The 22,947-nt window shown below is 43.3% G+C and overlaps 1 protein-coding gene across 1 annotated transcript in view; it reads left to right on the top strand.

The window, feature by feature from the left end:
• CHST14 (carbohydrate sulfotransferase 14) overlaps positions 1–22,592 on the top strand; it is a 309,908-nt gene extending 287,316 nt beyond the window's left edge. Inside the window, exon 2 of the mRNA XM_044062481.1 lies at positions 21,562–22,592. Within this exon, the coding sequence (XP_043918416.1) occupies positions 21,562–22,377 (816 nt within the window). The 3' untranslated portion in view covers positions 22,378–22,592. The remainder of the gene's footprint in view (positions 1–21,561) is intronic.
• Positions 22,593–22,947: the final 355 nt, after the last annotated feature.

The raw sequence follows: 22,947 nt of genomic DNA, 5'->3' as shown, positions 1-22,947 counted from the left end.
ACTTGCTTCCTTGCCTCAGTCTCAAATACTTAAAATGGTGGAAGACCTTATCATGCTGATCAGGGGAAGCCAAGCTACCCCTTCCAAAAGAAAGAGATCTGTCCCCAGTAGTTTTGTCTGAACAGGAGTCTGATGACTTTGATGCATCTGAATATGAAGACATGCAACCACTCTCTGCTTATGAGGATTCTGATGCAGAGGAATCCATTCCTTCCGCCTCTCCACCCGAGGACATTTCCTTTGGGGAAACCCTTCATACCTTAAGGGAGCATTTCAAATGGGAATGTCGGGACTATCCTCAGTCTAAAAAGAGACTCATAGAATTCTTAGATCTTCCACAGCACAGACCCCTGGCCATTCCCCCAGTCCTGGATGTTATGGACAATGTTTTCCTGGAATCCAGTTTGACTCCTGACACCCTCCCTCCTGCTCCCAGAAAACCTGACAGGTATTATAGAGTCCCTGACTCTCACAAATTTCTTTTCAAAAATACTACTGCTGACCCTGAGGTAATTTCCCAAGGGCCTAAGGGAATTAAAGCAACCTCTGCTAAGAATCCCACCTCCTCAGTTAGAGATTCTCGAGCACTAGACTGATTGGGTACAGAAGTATACACCTCTGCTACTCTTGCTATCAGAGCACTAAATTGTCAGTTCCATATGCTAAAATTTCAGCAACATACCTTGGAACTCCTCAAACAAAAAGTGTCTTCCTTTCCTGCTTGTGCAGAATCTTAAGAGTTACAAGAGTTAATGCATTCTACAAGTCAAGTAACTAAGCATACCTTACACTGTAGTAATGCCCTAGAAGCTTTTTGCAGGGCAGAAGTCAACGGTTTTGTCCTTAGAAGGCATGCTTGGCTTAAGGAACAGCCTTTGCCAGACCATGTCAAATCTAAATTATTGGATGCACCCTTGCACAAAGACAACTTATTTGGCACCAAGCCAGAGGACGTCTTAAAAAAGATGGAAGAAAAAGCTAAATCTATGCAGACAGTTAAGGATTTCCTACAGGTCCAGCCACCCAGGTTCAGCAGGCATTGCCCCTCCAAGCACTGGTTCTTTCCAGCTGCCACCAGGTCATTTCAGCCCAGCCCCCGGGGAAGCAGGACCCCCCCAGACAGCAGTCATAGGGAATGCAGAGATCAAAGCAGTGGAGTTCTTCCACTTCAAAACCAGGGAGTTCCAAGCCACCTCCTCATGGTAAGAACTCAGAATGACTCTCCTCTGCCACCCTCTCCCTCTGCCCACCTGCACTTGCCCCTAGGAGGAAAACTCTCCTTTCACACAGGCACCTGGGCCACCATTACCAACGACCACTGGGTCATCAGCATAGTGCCCCAGGGATACAAATTTTTTTTCCACACTCTTCCAACCCCAAAAGGGTTCCCAGATCTACCTCCAAACCAGTGGGCAGAGGCGAAAAAGCAAGTCCTTTCCCTGCTCTCTATGAGGGCAATAGAGCACATTCCTGCAGAACAGCTAAGCCAAGGTTTCTACTCCAAATTTTTTCTGGTACCCACAAAAGAGGGCACCTGGTGCCACATCCTCTATCTATCCATTCTAAACACCTTCCTGGTGATTTCAAAATGCTTACCCTCCAACAACTGCTACCCATGCTCTCCAAGGATGCTTGGCTAGCCACCCTAGACCTAAAAGAGGCCTACCTCCACATTCCTATCGGGGAATCATGCAGGAAATGCCTATGTTTCAGGGCAGGATCTCTGCACTTTCAGTTCTCTGCGCTTCCCTTTGGCTTATCTACTGCTCCCAGAGTTTTCACAAAATGTCTGGCTCCCGCCATTATCCAAATTTACCCATACTTAGATGACTGCCTAATTCAGGCAGACAGTCAGGAAAAGCTGCTCAAGCACCTGGCCTTTGTAAAGTCCCTACTGACCTCCCTAGGGTACACTATCAACGAAAAAAAATCCAAACTAGTACACACCAAGAGGATTATATTCCTGGGAGCAATCCTGGGCACAGCATCCCAGAAGACATTCCTTACACCAGAAAAGCAAACCTACCTGACAGCCTACTTCTCTCAGCTAGCCGCCAGACCTCAGTTATCTGCAAGGAAAATCCTGCAAGCTCTGGGGTTCATGGCATCTTGCATTCTACTCATTCATATGCCAGACTGCATATGAGGAAACTTCAGTGGTACCTAAAAAGCCTTTGGTGTTAACACTCTCAAGGCCTGGAAACTCTTATACCAGTGATACCTATACAGGAAATCGGTATGGAAAAATGCAATTCTGGCATATGACAGCATGCATCCCAGGCATACATTTCAGAGCATAGTAAGAAGCCAGTTTACCAGAATATCCAGACTATGTCCTGATAAACAAGATTTGTTGAGAGAGGCCGATGTAATGGAGCTTTTATTCAGGGACAGAGGGTATGACTCAATAATGGTTAAGAAGATAAGACATGAAGTTATAGGAGATATCGAACCAATATATCAACATGATTTAGTGGTCGTAGATCAGTCTACGTATAAGAGGTTCTATGAACCCAAAACCTATGGCTATATGGTGAATTATACCATCAAATACACTAGTGATGTTGAAAGAATAAGACAGGTAATAAGGAAGAATTGGAATGTTCTTGTCATACATAAACAGGTCAGAGATATGGTTGGTGTTAGGCCCAGGTTTTGCTATAAGAATAGCGATAACCTTAAATCGCTGCTTTGCAATGATCAACATGTTACTAATATCAGAGGTTCCAGCAAATTGGTTCTAGGAGAGATTGTGAATAAAGGCACATATCCTTGTCATCAATGTAATAGATGTAACAGTATTTCTAAGATACAAACATACCAACATCCTTATATGGACATCACCTTTCAACCTAACCAATATGCTAACTGCAATACTAAAAATGTGGTGTATCTAGCCACATGTTCTCTATGTACAGCCTTCTATGTAGGGTTGACCAAGAGGAGGCTAAGAGACCGTATATATGACCATCTCTACGGTATCCGCAGGCAAGATGAAACCAATGCTTTGGCCAGACATGTGAAAGAATGCCACACACATTTTTTTACCTTTAAGGTGTTGCAAGTGTTGGTAATGAGTAAGAGAGGTGGTGACAATGAGAATGCTTTAGCCAGAGCTGAGTTGCATTGGATCTTGAAGCTAGCAGCACATTTACCCCCAGGGTTAAACAACTCTATTTCCATCAAACCTGTGCTAGTGGAGAGGAAGTAGTGTTATTTACATGATGTTATATATATTATATATATTATTATTGAACAGAATGACTGCTATTCAGGTATATACTATATATAGACTAATTTTTATTGGTTCTATATGTAGTCCTATTGGACTATTGGAAATGAACATAAGTAATCTATGTACACACTGTTATAAATTTAAGCAATGTCAATGTATAATGATGACTGATTATATGAATGGACACTATTGATTATTATTTTTCTTTTTTGTCCGCATATATATTTTTAGACCATGCGTTTTATAAATGAATATATATTTTATGTTCAAAAAGTTTTTAAATATTCTGTGATGTAAGACTATTTGTATATATGTTTAATGTGATTTTAGATAGATGTCTTTATGTAGTAAGTATAGTTATGTGTTACAGTCCATGGTCGATTATAACCTGGACTTTGTAGAGAGATGTATAATTTAATGTAGAGCTATAGTCACATAGACACAGGCTCAGTGTTTATTTGTTCTTCACTATATATATATCTCTACACTCTTTATATCTCATCTCTTAGTTACCAAGTAAGCTATAGGTAACAACTTGTTGGTTATTGTATGGGTCTACCTATGTTATTGTCTGTAACTAGTATGGATATGTTTGGTATTGTCTTGTGTCAATTGAATCTAGTATTTTGTAAGGTTTTTTATTATAACATGGTTGTTTAGTGTTATTTGTTAGGGTCACGTTTGTTGGCCCTTGGGGATTGAGATGCGGTTATTAGGACCGGATACAGGCTTTGCACTTTTGTGTTAACTATTTTTGTTGCGGGTCTCTTTGAATTTGATTTACAGGTTTTCTTGGTATTTATTTGTCAAGGGGGTTCTTGGTAATACTTTATATCTGCTGACTATAGCATTTTTTAAAAAAGCATTTTTTAAAAGCTTTTTGGCGCAATATGGTTGTTTACTACAATGGTCATGTTGCTATAATTGTCGGTTTCTGGGAACAAAGATGGGACTAAATATACGTCTATAGGTCTTTTTGCCAAGTTTAGAACTCTAGCGAAGATTATTTTGTTGCTCCCCGCTTTACATTTGACTTCAGGACATTTATCAGGTCCGAGTGTCAAAGGAATTATATGCTTTTTGGTATATGCATATATTCAATTGGGTATGTTTTCTATCATCTTCATTATCATTTATTTTATGATTATATATGTCTTTGGAGACTTTTTGGTCTTCGTTTCACTTGATGATAGATCATTGTCTCAGCATTATTACGGCGTTCGCTATACATAACTTTGACAATGAGGGATGCCGTCTTGATGTATGCTAAAAAACTTTTTATTTTACTATTTTTTATTTTTGCTCTGAAAGCTTTGTTAACTTTGGTTAAATGCAACTAATTTGAATGTAGGATAATTACTATATCTAATTGATGTAATAACAAGTTCATTGGCTAATGATCCCGCCAAAAAGTTCTGTATTTAAGTGTGATAATATCTTTGTAAATGTATCTGATGAAGCGTAGCTAGCACTACGCGAAAGCGCTCATTCCTTTATGTAAATAAAGTGTTTTGGACTTTTATCGTGTTTAATGACTGGAATCTGTCCATTGTGAAGACTACAGATCGTGTTGGTACCTCTTACTTTTAATTTTACATTACCAGTGATACCTTGCCTAAGGAAAGCCTTTCTTTGGTGGGCAGCAGCATGCTCCCACAACAAGGGACTACCTTTCTCACCACCCTCAGCCGCCCAGACCCTCACCACAGACTCATGAGACTATGCCTGGGGTGCATACCTGGATGGCAGGTGCATACAAGGCCAGTGGAGCCCACAGCAAATGCATCTGCACATCAACCAGAAAGAGATGTTAGCTGTCCAGCACGCATTGACAGCTTTCAGGCCCCTTCTCTCCCCAGGGGCTCTCCTAATCAAAACAGACACCACCAGTATGATGTGGAATATCAACAAGCAGGGAGGGACTCACTTCTTCCCACTATGCAGGCTGGCCATGACCCTTTGGCACACAGCCTCTGTCATGCAACTCCACCTGCCAGACCCTCTAAACTCTCTGGCAGACCACTTAAGCAGAAATCTTCTGGACCCACACAAGTGGCAGCTAGACCACAGAACCTTCACCCTAATAACTCAGAAATGGGGCACCCCGAAATTTGACTGCCTTGCCTCCCACACCACCCATCAGCTCAGCAAGTTCTGCACCAGGGAGCATCACTGCATGGCTTGGAAAGTGGATGCCCTATCCTTCCCCTGGGTCAATCTATCGGTCTATGCATTTCCCTCACTACCTCTCATCACCAGGATACTGCTCAAAATTAGGGAGGAAAAACTAAGGGCAGTTCTGATTGCTCCAGACTGGCCTTGCCAGCACTGGTACCCACTGCTGTGCAGCCTGTCTCCACTGCCACCATGGCATCTCCCTCAGACCCCAACTCTCCTGACCCAGAAGGAAGGAGAATTCATGCATCTCCAATTGCAGACTCTCAATTTGGCAGCCTGGCTTATTTCCTGACCACTGATCAATCTGCCAACCTCAGTAAATGGGTTCTAGATGTTATACGTGAGGCTAGACGCCCTAGAACTAGAAAGTCTTATGCTGACAAATGTAAAACGTTCTGCACCTGGATTCAGGCTAAGGGAGCCGATACAGCACAGCCCCCCTATGTTTCATCCTGACCTGCTACACAGTGGTCTCTCCTTTTCCTCTATTAAAATTCATGTCTCTGCTATCTCTGCTCATTACCACACTGAACACCCCATTTTCTGACACCCTCTTATCAAACAATTCCTAAGAGGGGATAGCAACTTGAGGCCACCCAGAAGAGCACCTACCCCAGCTTGGGACCTTAACTTTGTGTTGGAAAAGCTCACCCTGCCCCCCCCCCTTTGAACCAGCAACTTCAGCAGAGTTAAAATTTATCTCTTGGAAGACGGCTTTTCTCCTGGCCATCACTTCAGCCAGAAGAGTCTCCGTGCTACAAGCACTCATGGCTGTGGAGCCCTTCATCATCTTCCATGCTGACAGGGTGTCCCTCAGGACTAACCCATCCTTCATGCCCAAAGTGGTGTCCATTGTGGCTCTCAACCAATCCACTCATTTGCCCACCTTTTTCCCTAACCCACAAAACAAGGGGGAGAGGATCCTGCACTCTCTAGATGTGCACAGACAGCTTAGATTCTATCTAGACAGGACTAAATCATTCAGAAAGTCTGATCAATTACTAGTGAGCTTTGCTGCAGGGGCAGAGGGCAAAGCCATCTCCAAACAAACAGTTTCCAAATGGATAGCACACTGCATCCATTTCTGTTACAAGCAACACGGAAAACCTCCCCCTAAGGGGGTCAGGACTCACTCAACCAGAGCAGCCTCCACCTCACTGCAGCTTTCCTCAGAGGAGTCCCCACCAGGGACATCCTGGAGGCTGCCAACTGGACATCTTTTCACACTTTCACCAAGCATTACCACCTGCCTATCTTCTCCAAATCCAGGGCAGGCTTTGCCACTGCAGTCTTGCATCCTAGCCAGCCCCTAGTCTCCTTGACTGCCTCCACCCTTTTCCTCAGCTTTGGGAAACAACCCAAATGTGATGACTGCAACAGTGAAACACAAAGAACATAGTACAATTGTGTACACTTGCTATAAATGTAGATGTTCGAGTGTATTCACTTTTCCAGTCCTGGTTTCCCTCCCTCCAACCCCCCTCTTCTTTCTCTCTCTCTCCTTACAAGGACCTTTTTGGTATTTGGTTTTTACTGATGGGGTTCTTCCGCCATATCCTGGCTCCCACTTGGGGGGCTCCTGACAGTGCAAGAAAAACTGATATAATGGTGTCGCCTTGGTTTATACTACTGACGATTTGACGTCAGTCCTGAAGCGACAGCAACCAACGCAGAAATACTAAGCCTCTGCTATTCATGCCGGCCTAAGGCTACCCTGGCAGGGATAACCCAAATGTGATGACTGCAACAGTGAACACACTCGAACATCTACATTTATGGTAAGTGTACACAATTGTACATTTTCACTTACCCATTGTTACGTAGCATCAAGATTTGTCAGTCTGTGGCACTTTTCCTTGTGGGGGATGTATAAGTTGCCAATATATAGTAAAATCTTTTTCTAAGATTAATGGAGAGTCTTTTAACAGTGAATAGGTATTTGTGTAACAAGGAAGGGGTTGTTTATGCACTCAAATGTCCATGTGATTTATTTTATGTGGGGGAAAGCAAAAGGGAATTTAAAACAAGACTACAAGAACATCAGAGTAAACTTTATTGTCGTACAGATCAACACAGAAAAAGTGCGTGTCACTGCACGAAATTTCGATACTCTGGCTCGTACCATAAGAATTATAGTTTACAGAAGTAAGATTAATAATAATTTAAAAATACTGAAATAGAAATCAAAAATAAGATACTAAAAATAAACACAATAAAGTGTAAAGTGAGCTATGTAGATAACAATGACATATTGCACATAAATAATGTTCGTTTACCCATTTAGCAGGTTAGGCTATGGGTTTGTTGTTCAGCAGTCTGATAGCACATGGGAAGAAGCTGTTATGGAATCTGGATGTCCTGCATCTAATGCTTCTGTAGCGCTTCCTTGTTGGCAGGAGTTTGAACAGTCCATAGGCCTGAACATGATGGAACATGTCAGGGATATTAAAAAAAAAATCTAGATTTGAAAGTCCATTTGCATTACACTTTCATTCATACCACCAGAGTAAACCAATAGGGTTACAAGCAACAATTTTGGAACAAGTTATAATCAAAGGTGGTGAAAATGTAATGTTAAAGCAAGTTATTGTATAAGGAATGCATTTATGTACTGCAGTTTGGCATTTTAATTCCTTCTGGATTAAATGCCGAATGCAGCTAGAGATGACCTTATTTGATGGTCATTTAGATGTTTGATTGTTTAATTGGCTAATTAATCATGTGCTGTTGTTTTGTGTGATGTATATAAGATGAGTTTTTCTTAAGTGAGTGTTTACTCCTTGAAGGCTTTTACAGCCGAGGAGCTAGAGGTTTTTTATTCTTTGTTTTGGTATAGTAAAATTAGTCATATTGTTGAGATTCATGTTGCCTTTGGTGGTTTATTCAGTATTTTGTGTTTTGTGTTTGGTGGTTACTGAAATCTGGAACAACATCTTGCTGGACAACACTTGGATGTAGGAATGGCCAAGGAGGTGAATTGAAACCGAAAGATGAAAAGCTAATAATGGCTGCCCAAGACAGTGCACAATGTATAATTTTATTTACAAAGTCTATAGACCAACAGACAAATACAGGTTCTGCATAACATAACTGGAAACAGTTATGCATCTTGTTGGATGTGATGCAGTCGTGGCTGAGGGTCTGTTCACTGAAAGACACATTAATGTGGCAAGATTGTTGCATTGCAGTTTTTGCAAACAGTACAATATAGAAGTAGCTGGGAAACATGAACCACAAACTGTTATAGAGAATGAAATTTGTCACATAGGATCACCTTTTACCAGCAGTTTAAAACTAGATACAGTAGTTCAAGAAAAAGACAAAAGTAGCATTGATCATTGAATGTACAGAGAGAGACACTGTCATGCAGTACCAAGCGTTTCAAGCAGAAAGTAGAGCAATGTGGAAGACACTCGGACGTAACAGGACTAATAAATTATTTACAATCATACTTAAATGTGCTACCAATACACATAACCCCATATGAACTACAGAAGAAGGCAATTTTGGGCATATTGCAGATGCTGTGAAGAGCACTCTTGGCTAACATGAAAGACTGAAACAGTGCTAATTTCATGGATTCTGATTGTACCCTGACTTGGGAATTGGGTTCATTCCTGTCGGGGAAGTTGAAACCCAAATGCACTCAAATGTCCAAACCGAAAGAATTTCAGTCCTTGGTAGTCTATACTCAAGTCATCGCTTACTGACGTCCCAAGGGTGGTCTGATTCCCAGTCTCTGAGGAGACTTTGATTAATCTTACTGCAAACTGTTTTCTTCCTCCATGAATGCTGACTATACATTTTCCCTTCCCTTCTTCCTTGGGTGGACGTCCAGCACAGTTATTCCTGCAGGTAAAACTTTGGGTTTGGATGTTGTCATTTTCATTTGTTCCTCAACGAATGGATCTGTGATCTGAATCAACCACATCATTCTTGGATCTGACTCTCGAGCTCCTCCTTTTACCTATAATGCCCCTGACCAATGCATTACCTCAGATCTCATTTGCCACTCTAATGATTTCTGTCAGGATTACGTTCTCTCATGATAACATCTGTGAGATGAGTTTCTGAGCTCCAAGCACTCTCTTCCAAAACCGCCTTATCTGATTTTCCACAAAGATAGGGTTGTCTTACATACTAATCCTTCCTTTTTACCCAAAATTGCCTTTGAAACAAACATCAATCAGGTGATCAATTTGCCAGTTTTCTTTCCTAAATTTGACAACAAAGGGGAATATGTGCTTCACCTTTTAGGTGTACATAGGCAACTTCATATCTGTCTACATAGAACAAAATAATTTAGAAAATCTGACCAATTGTTTGTGTCCTTATACCAGAAACAAATTGCAAAAGCCAGTATCCAAAACTACCCTTGCCAAATGGATAACAGATTGTATCTGTTTTGTTCATTCTTTGAGAGGTTTATCTTTGCCAAAGCATCCAAAAGCACACTGAGCTAGGTCAATGGCTAAGTCAGTTGATTTTTGGGACAGAGCTTCTATAGATATTTGTGCAGCTGCCACTTGTTCTAATGCTCATACTTTTATTGCTCATTACAAGTTACATCTCATATCCAGAAGTAGGGCTGTGTTTGGTTCTGCTGTTCTCTGGAACATCCTTCCATGAGGGCCACCCAAGGTTACTGGGTGGGAAATCTGTCTCATTCATTGAGGAACGAATGAAAATGCCATCAGATATAAAAGTTATGTACTTACAATAACTATGCATCTGTGTTTCCATTTTCATTCTTCCTCAGATTTGCCCCCTCCATCCCCCTCAGTGACCTGATAAAATTTTTTCTTAGGCTCCACAGTTCCTGTTTGAGCCCCTATTCTATTACTCTGCTGTCATACATTGCTAAAAATATAGTATCTGATATTGTTAATCCTCATTCATTCCTTAAGTATGGGTATCGGTTCCAACCTCGGAACTGAGCCGGCCATCTTCCAAGCTCGCGTCTGCTACAAACTCTCGAGCTAAAACTCTTACCCAGAATTCCCCTCTCCTGTTACCTCAGATTTCGTTTCCCGCATCGCCATTCGGTCGTGTCAAGCTACTTCTCTTGAGCTAAGTATAATATTTTGTTGTCATACTAGTCTAAAACAACTTTTTCTCTCAAAGTTTCTAAATAGTTTTCTCTTGCCTTATCACATTTAGCGACTATCTCTTCTTAACATTTTTCAATCTTTTTTACCGCGAGGTATTTTCTTCTATACCATCGTTGATGGACCCCTTTTCTTCATTCCCTTCGGGTATTTCTTGTACCATTGTTGGTATTCTTTCTGATTTCCTTCTTTCCTATCATGGCGGATAAAAAAGGTAGTCCAGGATTTAAGAGATGTTCAGATTGTGGCCATAAATTACCTACTTCGGATGCACATTCTCTGTGTGTCTATTGCTTGGGTGTGCCTCATTTATCAGTTGATCCGCCCTATGGAATTTGTAAGAACTTCTCTAACAGGATGTTGATTGAGAGGAAAAATAAATTGTTACTGAAGAGGCTACTCAAATCTCCTTTTTCAGAGGTTATTTCTGGGTCAGAGGCTTCAACCCCTCCAAGATCCCATAAGAAAAAGACTGATGATCTTTCAAAGGCCAAATCTGTTCCTTCGTCCCTGGCTGGGGACTCCCACCAACCGAGACCCAAGAAGGCTAAGCTTTCTACTTTGGATCTGACTCTTTCGGCTCCAGCACTTTTGGTGCCTAGACCTTCGGCACTGAGGCCATCGGCGGCATCTGTGACTTCGGCACCAACTAGCAGCATGCCCTTTACCATATCGGTACCGAGGGGCTCCTCGGTTCAGACCTGTCTACCGGCACCGACTATCCAGTCAGTGCAGACTGTAACCACATCGGCTCAGACACCTTACCCGGAACCAACAACTCAGTTATTGACACCGATTTTTTTTGTCCCAGCCTCGGCACCGACCTTATTGTCGGTGCAGACCATGACATCGGCACCGATGATTTCCTCTGTGCAGACACCTGTAGTTCAGTCTCTTACGGCCCCGTTGTTTTCAGTGCAGACTGGTGATGTGGGCACCGAGCTTGTCCCATCTGTGGATAGACCTGACTCTCTCCCTCAGCTGTGTCCATGAAATCCACTAGAAGCCTATCTGAACACGACGTGTTGCGTCTTGTGGATCAAGTGCTTTTGGCCAGAGGTATCCTGCCCCCTAGGACCTATCCTTTCTTGGGAGGTGATCACCCTTTGCCAAAGACCCCCTACTTATTCTCCTCCTTCATTGCCTTTGAAGTCCCTTGATATAGCACAGTCTTCCCCCTCTACGGTTCCCTTTTTGGACTTCACTAAGGAACCGCAGTTGCCTTCGTGGCAGGAGAGTTTTGCTAGGACCCAGGATGTCAGCTGTGGCGTACGTAATTTGGTGTTTCACAGCCATCCAGGGACTCCGAGTCGGCAGGCTGAGCCACTTAGGGGAGGGGTGACCCCTGTCCTGGACACTCACCCCTCTTCAGGTGGACCGGCCTTCCAACTAATGGAGAAGACTTTGGCGTCTGCTGGCGATACTGTGCTGTCAATCTCCCCGCCCACCTCTGGGCCGCAATGTACACAAGTCGCTGCTAGCGGACACCAGGCGCGAGGGCCTCAGGATGTACTCCCACAGGAAACCCCTTTTGCGTTTTCTTCCCCAGCTCTCCCTCTGAGGAAGTTCATCAAAAAAGCTTGTGCAAGAGGAAGCACATGGACTCCACAGAGGAGTCCCTTACTGAAGACACAGACTTTGATGATGGGGAAGGGTCCCCTCGATCACCCTCTGTGGTATCCTTTGGTGATATCCTCAAAATCCTTAAACAGAGGGGTGACTGGCAACCCTCTAACCTGACCTCTGAAGAGTCTGTGTTCCTGCAGGCCTTTTGCGCCCGGCCCCCTACCTCCTGGGTTACTCCACCTGCCGACGAACTGGTCTGGCTCGTCGTGTAGTGTGCGTGGAAGACACCGTTGAGGCCATTCCCCAGAAGCCAGATAAAATTTTGTCCCCTCCTGCTACTGACCCCCATTGGTCCAAAGGTCTTCCTGTAGATGCTCGGTGGTGGCGGCCGCAACCAAGAAGGACCTGGCAGAAGAAGAAAGCCAGACTGTCCATCCGCCCAACAAAGAGTCATGGACTCTGGACAGAATAGGGAAGCATATGTTTGCATCAGCAACCTTTGCAATCAGGTCCCTGAATTATATGGCACACTTTACCAGGCTTCAGAGGGATTTAGTATCTGAGCTCTCTGAAACTTTGGCTGGTGCCGTGTCTGATGAGGTCCGTGACAAAGTGGCCTCTCAGCTGACAACCATTGAATTGATATCAGACTCCTCCATGCGCCTGATATCTCACGCATCAGAAGGAGCAGCTAGAGCGGCGAGTTCAGGCTTTGTTTTGAGATGACATGCCTGGATGCGCTTATGTAATTTCGCGGAACCCTTCACGGCTTCCTTTTTCAATGCTCCCATTGAAGCCTCTTCATTGTTTGGCCCAAGGTTAAAAGCACACTGGCCAGATGTGAACAGGACGGTAAGACCCTTTCTGCCATGGGTGTCCGTTATTCTTCCCCTCAACGTGCTTTCTCCAGAAACCAGAAGAGTGGGAAGATATGGTACAAAAAGTCTCAGGGTCCTTTTCGTGACACACAGGCCGAGTTCTCCCCTAGAGGCAGAGGGGGAAACTCACAGGGAAGATGCCCTTTTCGGGGCAGAGGGGGTCCGCGTAACCAGGGTTCCAGAGACTCTATTCCTAGTCAATCTTACCAGTGCTCCTGAAGAGCGGCCCAACTCCTTTCCTCTGGAGGTGGTTGGGGGTTGTTTCTCCTTGTACCCTTCTGCCTGGCTAACCATCACCACTGACTCTTGAGTTAAAGGATAACAACCAGAGGTTACCATATTCCTTTTGATCTTTGCCTGCCCCCCCCCCAACAAACTTACCCGACGTTCCACCCAGTCAAAGGGAAGAAGCAGCACTAGAGATAACAAAGTTGCTAAGAAAAAGAGTCATCCAAATAGTCCCTCCAGACCAGATAGGATCCAGGTTCTACTCAAGACTATTTTTGGTGCCAAAGAAAACCGGGGACTGGAGACCAATTTTGGATCTCAGTGTATTGAATAAGATGTTCATCGTGTTTCACTGTTGCAGTCATTACACTTGGGTTATCCTGCTGACAGGCAACCCGCAGTCGGCCCGAGTTCCAAAGTCTTGGTCCGGCGTCGGTTGCTGTCGCCTCTTCCCTGACGTCAGTGCGCCAGGGGTATAAAAGATGCAACCAACTCCATTTTTTTCAGTCTTTCTTGCCGCACAGTGCCCGAAGCAAAAGCAGTTTGCAAGTGTCGGTCGGCCGACTCCTGAGATTTTCAAAATTGAGTTTCAGAACCGAAATCTTCAATAAAGCTAAGTACCCCATTGGAGAAACTATTCTTGCTCCAGACCGATGTCAGTAAAAGTTAATAATTGTAATTTCTTGTGGGAAGCAAATACCTCATAAGGACTTTCACTCTTACTGTATTCCTTGCCTAGGCCCTGACCACGACGTTACCAGTTGTCGGTTTTGTGCTAGATTCAATAAATGCACTATTAAACGTCGGTTTGATTTTGCTTTACATTATTTTGGCCGAAGGTTTAATTACATAATGCCGTCGGAACAACCGACGACCAGAATTTATAAAAAACGCAAAGACAAAGAAAAAGACAGGCATCCGAGGTCCAAAACCAACGATGAAGCCTCTTGTAGGCCAGTCGCCGGTTCTCAGCGAGGTGCTTTCGCAGCCCCTGACACTCGCTACCTCAGAGCCACAGACCGTAACCGACAGCCACGTGGAGACACCGAGGCCTGTGGAAACTCAAGGTATTGGGCCTACGGAAAATATTCCCTCAGATGGGTCCAGAGCCGCTGAGCAGGCATCGGCTTCTGAGGGTGTTTTCAGACCTTCACAGCTTACAATTAAGCCCACTACAGCAGCCAAGGCAAAGTCAAAAACACTATTAAAGACCAAGGAAACAAGTACAGCATTTTCCTGAACAGTCATCCATGCCAAAGAAACAGATGCTTAAAATGGCCAAAGACCTAATTACTTTAATCAGGGGTTCCCATCCCTCTCCTGACAAAAGGCCTAGGCAAGACACTGACTATGATTCCTCTGACCAGGTTTCTATTTCCTCTGATTCCTCTTCTGATCAGGGATATTCTCTCCCTCCCTATGAGGTCTCTGATGCAGAAGAATCTGTACCTTCAGCCTCTCCGCCTGAGGATTATTCTTTTGGGGAAACCCTGCACACCATGAGGGAGCATTTCCATTGGGAGAGCCAGGATTATTCAAAATCCAAAAAAAGGCTCAGAGACTTCCTTTTATTGCCTCAGCACAGGCCCCTGGCTATCCGCCCTGTGCTTGATATTGTTGATGATGTTTACTGTGAATCCAGTCTGTCTCCTGATTCGTTGCCCCCTGCACCAGTCAAGCCAGACAGGTACTACATTCTTCTAAAGCATCTGGCATTTGTAAAAAGATTACTAATTTGCCTAGGGTACACAGTAAACGAAAAGAAATCAAAACTAGTGCCCTCTCAAGAGATAATATTCCTGGGTGCAAGCTTAAATACAACTGCCCAGATGGCTTATCTCACGCCAGACAAACAAAGGCAACTGACTCATTACTTTCAAATGATGGCAACAAAAACCCAGCTCCCTGCAAGAAAAATTCTGCAGGCCCTGGGTTTCATGGCATCCTGCATTGTACTAATTCCATATGCAAGACTGCATACAAGGAAACTACAATGGTATCTAAAAAGTGTTTGGACTCAGCATTGTCACAGCCTGGAGATGATCATAACTTTAATTCCCTGCCTACAACAGGAGTTTCGATGGTGGTCCCAGGCCTGTCACCACAACAAGGGACAGCCTTTCACCTTACCCACAGCCAGGCAGACAATAAAAACAGATGCATCGGATTATGCCTGGGGGGCACATATGGCAGGAAAATGTATTCAGGGCACATGGCCCAAGGAACAAATGCATCTTCACATCAATCAAAAAGAGATGCTAGCTGTGCAGAATGCCCTGACAGCTTTCAAGGACCTACTACATCCAGGACAACTATTAATAAAGATGGGCAATACCACAGTTATGTGGTACATAATCAAGGGGGCACACATTCCTACCCCCTATTCAGACAAGCCTTGACTTTGTGGAACACAGCACTGACCTATCAAGTACATCTGCAGGCACAATTCCTGCCAGGAGCAAAAAATACACTGGCAGACGAACGTAGCAGAAATCTCATGGATCCTCACGAATGGAAACTAAATCCACAGGTGTTCAGCATGATAACAAGGAAATGGGGACGCCCAGACATAGATCTTTTTGCCTCCCCTCACAATTACCAAATACAGAAATTCTGCACAAGAATTCATCACTCTCAAGCATGGAAAGTGGATGCTCAATCATTCAGCTGGAAAGGCCTGACAGTCTATGCCTTCCCTCCAATGCCTCTTATTACCAAGGTGCTCCTAAAAGTCAGACAAGAAAGGCCAAAAATGATCCTGATTGCCCCAGATTGGCCACGCCAGCACTGGTACCCAATCCTAAAGAGCTTGTCTCAAGGCCCAGCTTGGCTTCTACCTCAAATTCCTCATCTTCTGACTCAACAGGACAACCAGATTCTGCACAGTCAACTAAGAACCTTAAATCTGGCAGCATGGCAGATAATGTAGCCACTCAGACTGCACCTCTCTCTAAAGCTGTTATGGATGTCATTTTAGAAGCCAGGAGGCCCAGCACTAGGAAATCTTACTCAGAAAAATGGAAGAGATTCTGTGCTTGGAACCAGACACAAGGGCTCGAACCACTTGTCCCAAATATACCTCAGATTTTACAATACCTAACTGAGATGCTGGACAAAGGCCTATCTTTCTCATCAATTAAAATCCATGCCTCTGCCATTTCAGCTCATTACAATACGGAACCTCCTATTTTTTCACATCCTCTACTACGACAGTACCTCAGAGGGGCAAAAAATATAAGACCCCCAAGGAGAGCACCAGTACCAACTTGGGATCTCAATTTTGTTTTAGAAAAACTCACTCTGCCTCTGCCTCCTTTTGAACCAGCCAGCACAACTGATCTAAAATTCTTATCATGGAAAACTGCTCTGCTCCTAGCAATAACTTCAGCAAGAAGAGTCTCAGAGTTACAGGCATTACTGGCTGTGGAACCTTTCATCATTTTTCATCAGGACAGGGTTTCTCTTAGGACAAACCCAACATTCATGCCAAAAGTGGTCTCCAGTGTGGCCTTGAACCAAACCATTCATTTACCAACCTTCTACCCAAATCCCCAGAATAAAGGGGTGAGACTTCTGCACTCTTTGGATATACACAGACAGCTATGATTCTACTTGGACAAAACAAAAGCTTTCAGAAAAACTGAGCAACTGTTTGTAGTCTATGCTGCAGGATCACAAGGAAAGCCTATTACAAAGCAGACCATTTCAAAATGGATAGGACACTGCATCCGCTTCTGTTATGCACAACATGGCAAATCAGTGCCTAAGGGCATTAGGCCACATTCTACCAGACCAGCAGCCACTTCAGCAGCTTTTCTCAGAGGAGTACAAACGAAAGACATTTTAGAAGCTGAAACCTGGAGCTCAGTGCACACTTTCACCAAGCACTACCACTTACCTCTCTACTCTAAATCCAGAGCAGGATTTGCCACTGCAGTTCTGCGGGGCCTGGTAGCCTCTCCAAATCCAATTTAGACCCAGCCGCCCAACCTCAGCTTTGGGATTCTACCCAAGTGTAATGACTGCAACAGTGAAACACGATGAACTTAGTACAGTTGTGTACCTACCATAAATGTAGATGTTCGAGTGTATTCACTGTTGCAGTCCAGGTTACCCACACACCATCCCCCTTTTCTTTGCTGGGACCTTTCTGTACTTATGTGGTGTATTTGCTTGTAGATGAAGGAAATGTTTATAGTAATATATACTTGTTTTTTGGCATAATTTTATCTTTCCCGCCTTCCTATCTGGGGGCACCTGACATCTGGGGCTAGAAAAACTGAAGAAAATGGTGTTGTTTACATCTTTTATACCCCTGGTGCACTGACGTCAGGGAAGAGGTGACAGCAACCGACGCCGGACCAAGACTGTGGAACTCGGGCCGACTGCGGGTCGCCTGCCAGCAGGATAACCCAAGTGTAATGACTGCAACAATGAATACACTCGAACATCTACATTTATGGTAGGTACACAACTGTACTTAAAAGTACAAAAATTCCGGATGGTCACAATACAGTCTATCCTTCCGCTTTTGGAAAAGGACGATTGGATGTGCTCGATAGATCTTCAAGATGTGTACTACCACATAAAAGTGGACAGGCCATCAAGAAGATTTCTGTGCTTCCGTGAGGGAGCCAGTCACTACCAGTTCAGAGTACTGCCCTTCGGACTCTCTACAGCCCCCAGAGTGTTCACAAAGTACATGGCAGTCGTCACAGCTCACTTGCGACTACAAGGATTCCAGGTGTTTCCATACCTAGACGACTGGCTCATCTCCGCCCCCACCAGACATCTATTGGAAGAAGCCCTGGCATACTCTCTCCTCGCTGTAGAAAGGCTAGACATAACCATAAACTGGCAAAAATCCAATCTCACCCCATCTCAGTCCACAGAATTCATAGGGGTCATACTGGATACAAAGAATTGCAGAGCATCCATTCCAGAGCACAGAATTCTAAGGCTAAAGCAACAACTGACCCCAATCCTTTCAGGGGAGAAATCCACAACTCACACTGCCCTACAGCTGTTGGGTTCCATGGCAGCCTCCATCACCATTGTCCCCCTGGTCAGGTTTCACATGAGGCTTCTACAATGGCTACTGCTCACCCAATGGTATCCTTTTCAGTATCCTCTTTCAGCCAAGATTCGAGTAACTCACAGGTGCAAACAGGATTTAAATTGGTGGATGACCCACAACCCGTCACAATGGTCTCGCCCCATCTCCCCCAGAAGCCCAAGGCTACAGTGACCATGGACGCCTCCCTGATGGAGTGGGGGGGGGCTATGTCAGGGACAGACCGTCCAAGGCACTTGGTCCAAATTGGAGGCCCAACTGCATATAAATGTTCTAGAGCTGAGGGCGGTGCTTCTGACGTTGCAAGCTTTCCATCCCCTGCTGCCGTCTGGGACTATTGCGATACAGTCAGACAACATGGTGGTGGTCTGGTACATCAACAAACAGGGCAGAAACAAATCTTACCCCCTTTGTCGAGAGGCCATGAGAATATGGCAATGGGCGATGGCTACCAACTGTTTTCTTCTAGCAACGCACATTCCCGGGAGTTCCAGTGTGATAGCAGACGGACTCACCAGGTGCATTCTACAACCTCACGAGTGGTCCCTGAATCCCTTGATAGCGGTGGAAGTCTTCCACCGCTGGAGCCATCCTTGCTGCAACCTTTTTGCATCCCTGACCAACTACAAATGCAGCAACTACTTCGCCCTGATTCCCCCTCTGGGACAGTCACCCAGGGACGCTCTAGTCCACGATTGGCCCTCGGGTCTTCTTTATGCTTTTCCACCTCTTCCCCTCATTCCCCAGTTTCTGAAGAAAGCCCGTCGGTTGAAGAGCAAGGTGATCCTCATAGCACCATATTGGCCTCGTCAGATTTGGTTCCCCTTCCTTTGGCCTCACCTGCTAGATCAACCATGGATTCTCTATCCAACCCCGGGGTTGATCTCCCATCCACAGAATCTGATTCATCCCAACTTGGACAGCCTGAAGCTCACAGCTTGGCTCCTCCAATTCCTTTGATTGCCAGGCAGAGTGATCTTTCTTTACCAGTACCGGACATTCTTATTGCGTCTCATAAGTTTTCCACTAGAATTACCTATCTAAGCAAGTGGAAAAGATTTACCTGTTGGCTGAAAGAAAAGCAAGTAGATCCCTTTTCAGCACCAGTGTCGATAGTACTAGAGTAGCTAGCCGATCTATTCCAATCGGGTCTATCGTCCTCTACCATTATAGTTCATTTGGCTGCAATATCTAATTTCGATGAGAGTGTCCAAGATTCCTCTATGTCACACAAATTATGCAAGACCTTCATAAAAGGTGTGAATCATCTGAAGCCCCCTTTTAGAGAACCTATTCAACCAATAGGACCTGTCATTAGTTTTACAAGCTCTGACAATGCCACATTTCGAACCAGCTTTTTCATGCGACCTCAGATATTTGTTATGGAAAACCTTGTTTTTGGTCGCCATTACTTCTGCCAGACGTATCTCTGAGCTTCAAGCCTTATGCATCAAGAGTCCATACTTGATTTTTCATAGAGATAGAGTGTCTTTGAGAACTAGCCTTAGCCAATTGTATAGTGTTAAAAAACACAGTAGTAACTTTCAAGTCTTTTGCAGCAGTTATTCATATCTTCTTATGTGTTTTGCAGTCATATGCATTTACTAATTACTTTAGTGCCACACTTCTCCCTTGTTTATCTCTGAAACTAGATATGGAGATTTCCACCAAGTAGCTGAGCTTTGGACTGTGTCCTAGTGATTAATGAAAATGGAGCATCCTATATCCAATATGAAAATTTCATACTGCACACTAGATCTGCATAGCACATTCCTTCTTCATCAACATACGTACCATTCCCTCTGCCTCAATACTAATGAGGTTTCAAAAGCGTTGTTGTACTGGTTATTGCTGCACTACAAAAGACTAGAAAGAGTCCTTGTTCATACAGGATTAAGCATAAGGGAGAGGGGCCAGTAGCGTAGAAAAGTAGTAAATGCCAGGCTGTCTTAATCTTACTAGCCTAAGTTCATAGGTGAACACTAGGCTAACTGGCCTGAAGGGCCATTTTAAGCCTAGCTGTGTTATCCCATTAGGTTTTAAAGTTACTCGTACCATGCTTTTTGTTCTTATAATTCCCATTTGTGAATCAATGTTTCTTGGGTCATAATGTTGAGTATTGAAAGGGGACCATGCTGCAGGACAGGGTATTTAGGCTTTGCCTGTATGCATTAGTAACACATGGTGCAGTCCTCGGGTAAATTTCCTTATTCCCATCCATTGATGTAAGTTCCTTTTGAAGAGGAACAGGGATGAGCTGTGTTTTACACGAATCAGGGGAGTTGGGATACATACCTGTCCCTCCAAACCATTCTGTTTATGTTGCAGAAGAGGATAAGATCTCTGGATTAGATATTTCTTACACCATTTGACTTGTATGTGTGCCTTGAATCCAGTAGTACTAAGTCAGAGGATGCTTTATAGGCCAGGCACAGATCACCTCTTAATAGTCTATAAGAGACTGAGTATAGCAGTAGAGCTTTGAGATGGTTCATTCAGGTCATGTGGTTTAGTCCTCAAATCCTTTGTAAGGAACCACTGTGGGTGCTCTAATTTTTGCATGTGTGTGGACAAGTACATACCAAAGGGGACATTGTATGCAATGGTAGGCCTGTTGAGGACTAAGTACAGTGGAACAATGGCATCTCTGGACCAAGATGTTATCCCACCTCAAGTCCAAGTATTTCATGAAGATAGAACATAACATTGAAAATTAGCAGTGGAAGTACATAATTTATTTTTCATTTGATTTGATATTGATCTTATTGTTAATAGGAGCATGACAGGCAGCTGAATGTAAAGCAGCCAAATCAGGGAAAGGGCAAAGCGGATGAACTGATTTGGTCAAAAGTGCTAAAGTGGGAGGCCTACAAGTCTCAAGGTAGAGCACCCCCGCACATTTTTTTTTTTTGCATTTTTCTCCCTTTGGGGAAAATTGTTTTCAGCTGAATGTCTTGGCTTTATTGTCTTTTAAATTATTGCCATTCCTTTTAGAAGAAAGCTCACCTGGAAGAAAGTGTGCAGCACTGATTTTGTAGAGAAGAAACTTAACTTTGTATATTAAACTATATATGTGTTTACCAAACAACATTTACTTGTAGGACCTGAAGTTATATGAACCTGATTCATATGAAAATTTAATGTTCCATTATTTAATCCATTTTAGTAGCACAAGAACACATTGTTTTCCAAAATGAGTATCCTATGCCAAGCATTTAACATAGTTATTTACAAATATAGTTACTGGTCATAAATTTATTTTCTAATGTGTCTTCATCTTTGATATTTTTCTAGATTATTCAAGATATCCGAAATCGAACAATTCACACAGTGTGTGGACAGAAGAAAATGCCACACAATATTTGGCAGCTGTCTGCTGTACAGAGAAGAACACTGCTTAAGCACATACTGGTTAATGATAGATACAAGTTTTTATACTGCTATGTTCCAAAAGTGGCATGCTCAAACTGGAAACGTGTCATTAAAGTTCTGGATGGTACTTTGGAGAATCTTGATGTAAAAATAAAAATGGATCACAAGCATGACCTTGTTTTCCTTAATGATTTGAAACCAGATGAAATAAAATATCGCCTGCAGCATTATTTTAAGTTCATTTTTGTACGTGAACCAATGGAAAGGTTGCTTTCAGCCTACAAAAACAAGTTTGGAGAGATTGAGGAGTACCAAAAAAAGTATGGTGTAGAAATTGCCAAACGATACAGGACAAATCCTGGGAAGACAAAAGGTGATGACATCACATTTTCAGAATTCATCAGATATTTACTAGATGAAGATGTTGAAAAGATGAATGAACACTGGATGCCAATTTACAACCTATGCCAGCCCTGTGCTGTACGTTATGATTTCATTGGCTCATATGAGAGATTACACACAGATGCACATTTTGTACTTCAGCAGATAGGAGCACCTTTTGTTCAGTTTCCAGAAAGACAAGCTTGGTATAAACCAGTTACCAAAGAGACTTTACACTATTACTTCTGTAGCACACCACGAGATCTCTTAAGTGATCTTTTACCAAAGTACATTTTAGATTTTTCATTATTTGCGTATTCATTGCCCAATGTTACAGATGCATTTTGCAGGAAGTGAAAACATGTTGAAATAATTCATGTTTCTTCTGACTTGGAACTACCATAAAACCACTTTGGTCTATCACTGTGCAGTATTTATATTGTTCTGTGCCTTATCAATGTCACAATATTTGTTATGTGACAGCTTAACAATGTAAACTAAAAATGCACTTTTGTACAGCAGAAAATGAAAGCACAAAACAGTGCAAGTAAAGCAGTGATGCAGTTCTCTTCCATGGTCCATCTTCATATCATTTTTATTTTACAATGTCTAAGGTGTAACAAACATTGCATGTTTGAGTGCTATATAATTATTTCTCTAACTGAAAAAATACATTCTGAAGAAGCATGTTCTATTATACTGAGTGTCATGCTAGTATAAGGAAAGCGGCGCAGTCTTTATGGCACTGACAAAAGGTTAGTATCAGTTGCCTTAAAGTTTCCGATCAGTTAGGTGTACTGTGCAAGAGCTAAGTAAGGTTGGTAAAATTAAAAGTTGTATCACTTTGCCAGTGCAACACTATGGTCTTGCAGTAAAGATTCGGATGAAAACAGCTTTGTTTTAGCCACTTTTCTCCACAGATGTTAG

Source organism: Protopterus annectens, chromosome 2.part1 (genome assembly GCF_019279795.1).
Source record: "Protopterus annectens isolate FY-2018-M chromosome 2.part1, PAN1.0, whole genome shotgun sequence".
Lineage (NCBI taxonomy): Eukaryota > Metazoa > Chordata > Ceratodontiformes > Protopteridae > Protopterus > Protopterus annectens.
Note: the sequence above shows the minus strand (reverse complement) of the source record. Positions and strands in the feature narration are given on the sequence as shown.